Source organism: Scatophagus argus, chromosome 21 (assembly GCF_020382885.2).
Source record: "Scatophagus argus isolate fScaArg1 chromosome 21, fScaArg1.pri, whole genome shotgun sequence".
NCBI classification, from domain to species: Eukaryota; Metazoa; Chordata; class Actinopteri; family Scatophagidae; genus Scatophagus; species Scatophagus argus.
Genome location: NC_058513.1, coordinates 4,030,930 through 4,043,036, shown reverse-complemented (window position 1 = coordinate 4,043,036; position 12,107 = coordinate 4,030,930). Strand labels below are relative to the sequence as shown.

Below are 12,107 nucleotides of genomic sequence, written 5' to 3'. Positions count from 1 at the left end.
TACACCCACTTTGCTTCACATTTCAGAGTGCTAAAACCACCTCCAGATTCCCTAATGCCACCAAGTACACCAATTCTAATTTTAAGCATGGCTGTGATAATGAAATCCTTCATCTATCTTGCATCACTTACTTCAAGTGTGGATTAATAGGCCTGTTTAGACAAAGCCAGGAATTACGGGGTATTACTTCTGATAGCCTGGATTTACAATAATATGCCTTACAGATCGAGGATCAGCGTGTTTGAAAATGAAGTAGCAAGAGGCACAACGTCAAGCAGAGTTAGTCTTTACTTGCTGGTAGTTACCTGCCCGTGGTTCCACCGTCCGGTTGCCATTTTGGTCCATGAAGACAAATCTTCCCCCAGTAAAGTCGGAGCCGTAGTCAGAGAGATAGAGGAGTGAGGTGTAGTCAAAAGAGCCATAAGTTACCTAACAGAGTCAGACAGGAAGAAACCTGTGTTTAAACACTGACAATAAAACTAGGAGTGTACAGCCATGTGAGTGGCGTTCTCCCCGGGAGAAAATGTTACCGATTTTAATATGCAAATGAAGCCTTTGTGCGTTTAAAGGTTAAAATACAATTAAAACAACATCATGTTTTGAGCAATAAATAAAACTAAAAACACACCATGTGTTTTGTTTAGTTTTTTCTCTTTGTCTGAGTTTTGCAAACAATACAGTGTAGAAATACCCTGTTAAAGGAAAAGGGTTGCATTGCAAACATTACCTAAATAAAATGACAAAAATATTAGAATGAAAATGTATTAAATATAGTAAAAGCAAAAGTACTCATTGTGCAGAATGGCCTATTTCAGAAAAATGTATATTACTGGATTCTAATTATTGAACCTTTAATATGTTCATCACCAAAGCTAAAAACAGGTGGTCTTTTGAGACTTTTGAACGAGGTTTTTAGTCTGAAAAAGTAACCCCTTACCCTGTTGGACAGAGTAAAGTTTGGTCTTTCCCTCCATCATGGGAGCACTTGCTGTTGATTCCTCACCTGAACTGTTCTCCTCATAAGGTCTTTGATTGCCTGATTAAATACACAAGTTTTTTTTTCTTGGTGGGGGGGGGGGGGGGGGGGGGGGTTGTCTTCATTTGTTGGAAAATAAACCATACTGTGGGCTGTTTATGCTGTTACAACAGCACTAATAAGAGAGCCACAGGTCCAAGAGAGCCCACTGAGCTCACCCAAAGGGTAGCCTTAATGAAACATCAAAGAGTGAGTTGACAAGGAACAAGAGATGGTGTCTTTTCAAAGACTCAAACGCTAATTTAGACAGAGACAGCCTTCACTTGATCTTACCTACAAGACAGAAAAACAGTGAGCAGTGATCTGCAGAGAGTTTCATGAATTGTTGAAACCACTTGAAACCACCCAGGTTCAGAGACCACTCAAAAGTGTTTAAGACAGAGTTTTATAATTTTACAAGGATGTTACACAACACCCAATTAACACAAATTACAAGCCTGGATCTGTCTGGAAAGCTGCATCTCTACCTGCTTAAACACCTCATCTTCCTGTAACTGCCATTTTGCTGATAACTGAGTTGCTCTTGGTTGTATATCATTTGTTGTAATCATATTAAATACTCAATGCAACCATAAAGAAAAGAGGGATAAGAGAAACGTAAGGCGAGCTGCACAGCATAGTAGCACTGTAGGACAAACAATTACTATTAGCCATTAGAACAATAATAGCTATTACGAGAGCTTTACTGGTCCAGTCCAGCAGAGGGCAACAATGCAACAAAACAGGAGCAGTACATAGCAGGCTAAACCGTTATTGCTACTTTTTACTTCCTCTATTGCATTGCTCTATTTGCTGTAATAATTGCAGAAGAATTCTTTTTTTAAGCAAAGAAAGGCAGACTTTAATGACTAAAACATTTATTATGCTTGTGGCAAACAGGAATAAATACATTCAGCACATTTGGCAAATACAGAGCAACTTTACCAGTTTTTTGGAGTTGTGTGTTTGGACAACATTTAGTCCAGTTATCACTTTCTTTTTTAGCTCTGTTTAGTGCTGTTTAATGCTCCACTTTGTTTGCACTAGACAATTACCCAGCTTTGTCTGTCTACTGTTTGGTGCTTGGCAGGTAGCATTCAGTGGGTTTACCAGAGCTTACACTAAAATATACTCCCAAGAATTGAGGAAGAATACTAGCTATTGTGACTGTAAATGCATGGTACACCAAAAATATGCACAGTTTTCTCAGAGCTACTAGCTATGCAGATAGTTCTAGTTTTATCTGATCTACAGATTTGGTGGAAGAAATTTAAGGGGAATATCTCAAGATGTGAGCATATAAAACCAAATTTTTTTTTTGATATGGCGTAATGTACCTTTCAGTGTGTTTTCAAATTGATTGAAGCTCTCTAGTTTCAAGTTCCAAATCAACCAGATTTGGTGGTAATTTTACAAGGCTGATGACTGTATGAAGAAGCTGGTTTACATCTTTATTTCCACAGTAAGACAAGCCAAGGTCGTGAATAAGAATACTACATTTGAACCCGCACATATAATTCAGTTTCTTTATGAAAGCAAGTTTATCCCTGCCTGAGATAAAACACTTTCTGTGCTGCCACGTTATAAGTTTTGCTATGACACCATATCAGCATATATTATCGATGAGGAGAAAACGCACCACCAAGACATCAGGGGCCATTTACATTTAAATGAGGGCTGGGTTAGCAAATTAGCCTCAAAATAGCGGTGGAGACAGATGGGGAAGAGAAGTGTGTCCTTTCAGATTACATGTTTCCAGCTGTCGAGGGGCAGCGGGAGATGGTGAGGCAACAACACCAATATGGAGGCAACAGCAAACATGCTATGTTCCAGGAAATGCCACAAGTAAAGTAAATATGTACTGTTTTAGCAAGAGAAAAAAACATCAATATTGACACAGATGCTTCAACAGTTTTGTGAGCAATAAATGATGCCTGCAGGCCTAGAGTATAAAAATCTTTCCAAAAACATAATTTAGGGGTGTTAACTGTGTTACACTGAACTGTAATGAGTTTTACAGTAAAACAATAAGAACATCAAATATGCTCACAATATGAAGAACCTCTTACATTACAGGAGTTACCCACTATGTTTTTCAAACGTTTTTTAAACCACATTAGTTGTAAACCACTCAAACTGTTTCTAGGCAGATACCGCATTCATTTAAAACTTGCCTCAAGGTCTTCTTTCAATCCCAGAGCAACTCTAAGATCTCATGATGATGAACAAAGTATAAAGAGAAAGATTAAAGCATCTGAGGAAAAAAGCTGCACTCCATTAATATTTATAATGAATGATTAGTTTATATGCACTGTCACCAAAGAGAGGCATGGGTTACAGGAAACTGAGAAGCTCCCTTGAAGGAATGTACCACTTGTTTTAAGAAATTATTTAGGAATAACTATTTCTTGGTTCAGCAAGTGGTAAAACTTGCAGCAGCTTAATGTCTAAACTACTGGGTAAAGTAAAGCAAAAGGAACCAAAGGAGATTTTCTGAATACAGATCAACTGACTGCATTTCCCATTTCCTAAAGATCAGTATTAAGGCAAAACATCTTTCATTTTGAAGATGACATTTTACGCTGTGATTGTGCTTTCATGTGCCTTTGGCCTCATGATCACATCCCCAGATTTTTGAAAGGGGTGAGCAGAGTGGGCTGCTGTTCAATGCTAATTCACTGCTGCAAAGTCATATGCTCCTGCAGCCCTCCTCTACACAATCCCAGGTGTTCCCAGGCAGGTTGAGAAATGTCTTTCCTCTAACAAATTGGGGTCTTTCACAGACCTCCTAGCTGGACATGTCTGGAAAACTTCCACAGGAAGGCATCTTGATCAACTAACCAAACCACCCCAATCACCTTTCGACCAAGAGGTCTTCATCCTTTTTCTGTCAACCTAGAATAGCTTGATGAAGTTGCTGCAGCCAAGTCTCTTGAATCAATAGGGACACAAAATCCATGGAGCCATCAGGAGACTATTACCTACCTATAGTGATTTGCCCATAGCTTCTCCCACTGTAATGGACTGTGTGCACAGCAAACATTTCGCCAAAGAAAGAATAACAGAAGCGAACGTCATAACTTAACAATGGTTCAGCATCATTTAGTGTCCCAGTAACATGACAATGAACCAGAACACACAACAGCGCTATCTCCTCTAATGGAATGCATCAGTCATTAATACACATGAGTTTCCTGCTATGACATGTCAAAATATCTGCTGAGCAACCAGTCCACTAGGATTTTCATACCCAAAACTGCCTCATCTAAAGTATCAGTTTGGTGCTTATTCTCTTGATGCATCTCTCGAAGGGTGGGCAAGCGTGTTTCAATCAAGTCAAACCCAACCACTTCAAAGTTTTTCATGTCCCTTAAAAGTGAAGGAACTTTGCTGAGCATCTCCCTTTCTTGGATAGCAACAGTGGTCTTTGATTGAAATCTGGAAAGAGCCACTACTCCATTACAGTGCACAAGCAACATTTACCCTATATGAGGGTGAACCCAGCCGCCCTGTGGAGACTCATTTCAGCAGCTTGTATGTGAAATGGAATTCTTTCAGTCCCTGCCCAAACCTCTATACAGGAGAGCTGAAGAGTAGATTGGCTGATAAATTGAGAACATAACTTTCAGGTTCAACCAGAGATCAAGATGATTCCCATCAGCCCATTTCATGGGAGCAAATGACTTTTTAACCACTACCATTAGCAATGCACCATTCCAGACTTTTTGCATCGCACCCGGTACCATCTCTAAATCTTGGACTCTGGGTCCCATCTAGACAGCACATTATCTGCTTGATAAAGTCACAACAACCCAATATCAAAAACAGGTGCTTCTTTACAAGTTATCGATGGCAGAAGAATTCACAGTTCTGTTTTTTTGAGATGTTACCTTATCTATGTGTGGGTGCCAGTACTCATCATGCTGGGTCTTGGCTGCTGTGCTGTTGATTCTGGAGAAGAAGGTGGGCTTGGTGAGGTACATTAGAGTCGGGTCCAAACCAAACGTCTCAGCAATAACTGCCTGGATTCGCCCCCGTACATCTCTAACGGTGGAAAATAGATCTGCATTAATTACTCAGAGAAGTATGATTTGGGACCATGACACAGTGGGCAACTTTGGGTAAGACTTGTCAAGAGGATGTGTCAACTGCAGTTGAGCAGCTAAGGGTTTATGAGGGCTGATAATGGATACAACCATATTAAGACTTCAACTGCTAGCAGCAAATAGTTTGTGACAATATTCAATATCTTATCATTTAACTGCTCATTGTGTTTTTGCTATATTCAATTGCAAAAGTGTGCACAGAAATCCATGCAACCATTTTGCAGACTAACAACATAATTTCATTTTGATCATTCAGTACCTTTTCAAATATATAGAAAATGTTTTCAAAGGCACTATAAAAAATGATGATGTTTGTCATTATTGTGTACAAGGTGTTGTCATTTGAGTGTATTAAAAAATATCAGGGATCACATCATGTAGCAAAACTCTAACAGTGTGTAATAAATGCATGGCTGATTGTTAATTAAGGTCCCTCAGTCACCTGTAAAGCTGGAAATCCTCTTTTGTGAACACACTCGCAATCTGATCCCCAAAATACCTGCAGTCAAATCACGCCACACAATCACAGACAAGCAGTTCAGGACAAAGCCAATCAGAGACACATGAGCAGACACAAACACATTCACAGACACAGCAGAGGGGGGAAAAGAGAACAGACGAGACGGGATCTGTTAGCAAAATTAGAACTTCGCAGCACAGCACAGTGCACCATCACACAAACGGGTGTGTCACCCAGCCATCCTAAAACAGCAGATAGTAAACTGACTGCTTCACATATGGAAGTCCCCAATGGGGAGGTGAAGGATAGGAGCAGTATCGTCATCACATCCTGATTAAAATCTGCTGGATTGTCCCTAAGGATCCAGTGTCAGTCACCTGCCCAGCAGGACGTGAGAGAGATGGGAGGAAGCTAAGGGAGAAAGGAATGACGGGGAGAAGGTATAAGAGAGGGGCAGATGATTCAAATAAAACAGGGTTCTGCTGGCAGTGATGAATGAGTGCCATATGGGTCACTAGACCTGGAGAAGACAGCTCGCAAGGACCAGCATCAGTAAGATTGATGACTAACTCAAAACTAACTGCAAATTTTACATATTATGCAGGATGTCATTTCTGCAGGCACAAAAACAGTGTAGACACAGGGAAGAACAAATAAAAACATGGTGTACTTTCCCACCTGTAGATGTTGACAAATTGTTTTCCCATTGACAGTGCTCCAGAGTGCAGGTCCAGTATGGAAGCCTGCAGGGGTCAGAGGAAAAACAGGAATTAGTGCAAATGACAAATGAGTAGCTGTAGATGTTTGTGCATAACACAGTCAGTGTCCCAAGGTTTTACATTACTCCCTCTGTGGCCTTTTCGTAGAGTTCTCACTCTGCCTTTTACTTGTTATTGCTTGTCAACTCCATTGGGACACTCCTCTGTTTTTCACAAGCCAGAAAAAAGTCATTTTCTCAGAAGTCCTCTTGTTGCTTCCCCTCCCTTCATTTAAGTGTTTTAACACTCCATAAACAGTTCCTTCATTGGCTGAGGCCCAGGCCTGCTGGGGACAGAGAGCAGGGAGTAGGGCATGCCAGGGACATCCAGACATCTCTGGACAGGAATATGACTGCATGTTTTATCTGACAGAGCAGCTCATCAAGCTGGAGCTCTGCTTATTGTGCCAGGCTGCCTCCTAGTGTCAAGAGAGGCCCATTGCTGCAGGAAGTCTGAGTAAAGTCAGAGCATACTGTATGCATCTGTCCTATCTAGGGCTGTCAAGGTTAATGCATTCATGCTGAACAGCCATGGTACAGGGGTCCAGTGCACACAGTGGCACTCACAGTAGACAGTAAGTATATCGACAAACATCATGCAGAGCCAAAGTTCAGTGCAAGTTTAGTCCAGAAACTCTTAGCTGTATGGTGATGTCGGCACCAAAAGCTGATTGGCATGTGAGTCAGTCGTTTCTAGCACATATGAAACAGCAGGAAAACCCACCTAGTGGTTGGTAATGCATATACACTATATAGACAAAAGTATCCAGACACACCTGTTTACGGCACAGTTTTTCTAATGGTTGAGCCAGGCCCCTTACTTCCAGTGAAGGGAAATCTTAATGCTTCAGCATACCAAGACATTTTGGACAATGCTATGCTTCCAACAGCATGACTGTGTCCCAGTGCACAAAGCAAAGTTCATAAAAACATGATTGACTGAGTTCGATGAGGAAGAACTTGACTGGCCTGCACAGAACCTTCACACAAGCTCCATCCAACACCTTTGGGATGAACTGGAGCAGAGACTGTGAGCCAGGCCAACATCAGTGCCTGAATTAACAAATGCTTTACTACATGAACGGGCTAAAATTCCTGCAGAAACACTCCAGAATCTTGTGGAAAGCCTTTGCAGAAGAGTGGGAGCTGTTACAGCTGCAAAACTGTATTTAGAATGCAATGTCATTGTCAGGTGTCCTGTTAATTTTGTCTATGGAGCCGGCCTCCATTCATAACATGCATGTCATCAGTAAGGAGGTGTTGGAGAACAACTTCCGGTAACAAAAATAAAAAACTAACAATGGCCAGCTGTCTTGGAACAAAAATCTGTTTTAGTTTCCACCTGCATCATTAGATTTGCCCTTTTATTTTTTTACTTTTTTTGTACTGAAATGAATGGAAACTAACTGTTGCCTGAAATGTCACTCAAATACAGGTAATCATTACTCACAAAAACAAGCGAACACTAAACAGATAAACACAAAGAGGAATGGCTTCTGGTCAAGTAAACACCACTCTGTCTGCCTTGTTGTTAATTTACTCCAGCAATTTAATTTGGCAAGATACTCACTCCTCCCTCAGACCCAGCCAACGCCAGCCCTCTCTCAGCCAGCCTGTGTGTCAGAGACAGATAGCATTTTAAAATGATTCAGCTGCACTGCAGACATGGAAGACAGCAAATGGAAAAACAAGTAGGGAAGAAGAGGAGAAGGAGATGAGACAGTGTTTACCTCCTGAGGACCTGAGCTTCCTCCCTCGTCACCACGCTGTCTGTAACTGCACGGCCACACTTCTGAGGGGTGCAACCTGGGAGAAAGACAAGTGAGAGAATATTTGAAGATAACAGCAGATTATCTTAGTGCAGTATTCTCAGGCTAATTTGGAGGCTCTGGACCCCATAGAAGAGAGAGGGAAAGAGCAAGGCAAGGAGTTTACTGGAGTTCTGCTCATTAGAATTCTTCCGTCTGATGATTATTATTTTCTGCTCGAAGCTCATTTTCTGCTCTGAGCCTCCCACTGTCTTTTCTTCAGAGGCCGGAGATAAGTCTGAAAGGAGGCTGAAGTCCAATCAGTCAACATGATCAATAAAGACAAGTTTCTGATTTGTGCTATCTTTTCTTCCAAAGACTGTCTCAAAACTGTTTCCACAGGACCTGGCAAAGTCACCTCAGTAGTTCAGCTGGTAGAGTGTGCTCACAATGTACTAAGTCTGAGCCCTGACTGCTACCCCCCCCCCCCCCAACCCCACACACACATTGTGTTTGGCATTTTAGGGAATAACAAATGCTTTGATTCCAGTAATATAATACATATTTGAGTGGAACATTTGCTTATTATTCACTCCCTATTTTTGGTTGTATTTCCATCATGCTGGACTGTGCTGAGATGAAATGCCAATTTTACTGGCCAAATGGAACTCGGCCTCTGTCATCTATCACCCACCACAACATGGTCTGCTCACCTGTTCTCACTCTGAAACACATAGTCGATCATAGGAAGTAAAGGTCCAGTCTGTAGGCTTTAATGGGATCTAACAGTGTGGTTGCAGTTTGAAAGCAACTGAATACTCCTCATTTCACCCTCCTCCTTTTTCGCCACAAAAAAAACGTAAAACACATAAGGCCACTCTGGAGTCAGTGTTTGGGTTGTCTGTTCTGGGCTAGTGAAGAAACACGGCAGGACAACATGGTGGACTCCATTGAAGAGGACCCCTGCTACTCTGCAGAAAGAGTTTAGCCTTCTTAAAAATCAGAAATTACAGCACCAAAATACATTAATGAGGGGTGGGCATATATGCCATCCTTATTAAATGTTAAGTCTTGACAGATATTTTTATTTTAACCGGCATAGTATTTCTAGCCTTTAATGCACTAGCGACCTAGGAAACTGAAAAGTTACATCTTCTGAAATGTTCTGAACTGAATGAACTAAAGAAGCCTTTCGGATGAGAGGTGAAACATCTTCAGCAACCTAAAGATATCTGGTTGCCATCACTTCTAGCACTTCAACTACCATGATCCACATGACTGAGAGCCTACATCAGCAACTGCATGTCTCACATCATCTCACATGATGCTACTCAGCCAATCAAATCGGTGCATTTCTCAGTTCCAATCAGCATATGAGTTGCATCAACACACAAGGAAAAATGAAACAAGAGACAACAGTCAGAGAAACAAGCGACTCAGAGGAAGGTTATTTTGCATGGCGTCCTCTAAAAAGAGAAAAGAAGAAAAGGAGTTTTAGAACCTTATTTGACTTCTTCTCTTTAAAATGAAATCTTTCACTGTAAAGTCAAGTGTGCCTCACTTCAGCAAATAATGTTATCAATGCTGCCAGTCTCCACTTGAACTGTCACTGCTCCAACCACAGTGACTTTACATGGGTATGAACACAAGTGTATATAGGAAGCTGAGGCGTTTATATGCTCTCTTGGATTGAACAAGCAGGTCTAGTATTTCCTGCCACACACTACTCACTTAGCTGCAAACATTCTTTCAGCTGGTCCCCCAATCAATCCTATAGTAACTGAAACAGTAACATCGTGGACATGTAGGCTTGTGCTATATTGCCATCTAGTGGATGACTTGTTTCACACTATCTTAGGAATAAGGAGAAAAAGATTTGAATTTAGTCTTCAAAATGCTGATTGAATTAAATTATTTAGCAAACCAGATATTTACGACTACTTTAACGTTCCAGTTTTAGTGTTTATGATGATAACAGGAATTCACAGAGATTCTGTATGAAAGCGTGTAAGAGAACAGTAATCTTGTATCATGTGAAACTACTGAAAACCAGAGCAGAATCCAATAATAAGACTGCGCAACTTAATTAGCATGGTATTTATCAAGTAAGTCTGGCTTTATCCCATCCCAGTCATGTTAACACAGCAGAATGGCAGTGCAAGGACCAGAGCCTCACCTGGATAGCGTTTGAAGTTCTTGTAGTCTTCAGAGCATTGGACGGTGTAGACTCTGGGCTGAGGAGAGACCAGCTCACCTTGGCTGACCAGTGTTTCTGTGATGTCGCTGTCCAGAGAGGTCGTGTACAGCCACAAAGCCGCCCCGCACACAGACAGGGCGACCAACAGCAAGGCCACAGTTCCTCGGGACCCCTTCCACGTAGATCCCTGCCGCAACGCATTACCTCTGAACAAGACAGACAAGAGGTCCAGATGATTAACTGAATCTGACTGAAACTCTTGGCTAAAATGAAGAATTGGTGAGGACACTAGCCTTTATGTACAATTCCTATTCTTATTTCTTAACACCTTCAAACAAGAGGCACTTGAATCCCACAGGGAACTTCTGAAGCTGTTAGGAGATACATGAAAGAGTGTGGAAATAAATAGAAATGCACTGAATTGTTTTCTCAACTGATAACTGATAATTTATCTGCTTCTCATGGTCATTACCAATAAGATTGTTAAATATTTCACTTTTTTTGTATTTTGCAAAGTTTACATAATGGAACTGCACATGTGATGGCAAGAAAGATGTAGTGAACAAAGATGGATGATTTCATATTCCTTATCTCTAATAAGATTTATTGTGTTAAAACTCATACACTTCCTCCCTCCTCTCTGAATATGTATTGCAAAATCAAACCATATTGTCTTATAACTGTAAAAAACAATGTCCACTCCAGTGACAACATCTTTGGCGCTCTAGTCGACACTGCGTGGTGGCACTACCCATGTGCAGTCGTTTCACATCAAGAGCCCGAGAAAAGCACGATTTTCCTTCTTTCCTCCTCCTTCTTCGTTTCTATTGGCGAATCATAAAGCAACTTTAAATGTGCATACTGCCACCTACTAAATCAGAGTGCGTAGCTGCTGTGTTTGAGAAGTTAGTGAAAGTGATTTGGTATCATGTTTTTGGTCTATTTATCAGTGAGAATTCCATTATCAGCCAGGAGCTGATAATATAAAATTTCCCATTATGCAGTGCAAGAAACAGTATGTATTCTTACAAAGAAAACAAAGCAGAAATGCAAAAACACAGACAAGCAGGAAAGAAATGAATGCCAGTAAATGTGTAGAAATGTACAAAAATTGAAGGATTGGTCTGTTTATTACCAGCATTTATTTAGTTATTGGTTTGTTTATACCATAAACTTTTATTTATCATATATTTACGTGTTTTGTTTAACTAACAGCTCTGTTTACTTATTTGTGCTTTTTTTTTTCTTTACAGTTGCGTTCAACATTAAGTGGTAAATAAAAGCTAGGTACACCATCAGCTCAAAGCCATAATCACGATATGGTCAACAAAAACACAAATTAAGCACCAGTATGTTTGTATTCCCTTCTCTCTGAAGTCTACATCTAAGTTAATCGTATAGTTACAGTATCGGCAACGTTATGGTCGTGTTTTAGCATACAATTGCTCTGCACGCTGACATTACCTGTCCTATACACGTTCTCCTTTCATTCTTCAGCTCCACAAGCAACATTACATTTAATTCACTTACCTTTTAATTTTCTTCTCTATCTCAGTGGCATTCGCCCCCTGCGCACTTCTCTGTCGCAGCTGCGCCATGTCGACTCAAACGTCTGCTATGTGGCATGTACAAAATACCGTCACACACTGTTTTGCTTGCTTTGACTAACCATGCTGTTCACACCCGCCAACAGCTTGTATCACCACCTGAAACTCTCTTCACTTCCGGGTGGACGTGTATCGGCTCACCCATTGGCTCTCCGGAAGAGAAAGCTGCGTTTTCATTGGACCACGTCCGGGTTGTATTGATTTCGACTACAACCCA

At 40.9% G+C, this 12,107-nt stretch overlaps 1 protein-coding gene across 2 annotated transcripts in view; it reads right to left on the bottom strand.

Moving 5' to 3' along the window:
• The window catches only part of uts2r2 (urotensin-2 receptor 2), a 20,297-nt gene extending 8,285 nt beyond the window's left edge, over window positions 1–12,012 (bottom strand). Inside the window, exons 1-8 of one of the 2 annotated variants that reach the window (XM_046376598.1) lie at window positions 11,814–12,010; window positions 10,263–10,489; window positions 8,069–8,144; window positions 7,909–7,951; window positions 6,260–6,324; window positions 5,564–5,620; window positions 4,906–5,059; window positions 306–429 (exon numbers count right to left, since the gene is read on the bottom strand). In XM_046376598.1, coding sequence (XP_046232554.1) covers window positions 306–429; window positions 4,906–5,059; window positions 5,564–5,620; window positions 6,260–6,324; window positions 7,909–7,951; window positions 8,069–8,144; window positions 10,263–10,489; window positions 11,814–11,881 — 814 coding nt within the window. In that variant the 5' untranslated portion in view covers window positions 11,882–12,010. Of the gene's footprint in view, window positions 1–305; window positions 430–4,905; window positions 5,060–5,563; window positions 5,621–6,259; window positions 6,325–7,908; window positions 7,952–8,068; window positions 8,145–10,262; window positions 10,490–11,813 lie in introns of both variants that reach the window. The other variant, XM_046376599.1, reaches the window with a different exon arrangement.
• Between the last annotated feature and the right edge of the window lie 95 nt (window positions 12,013–12,107).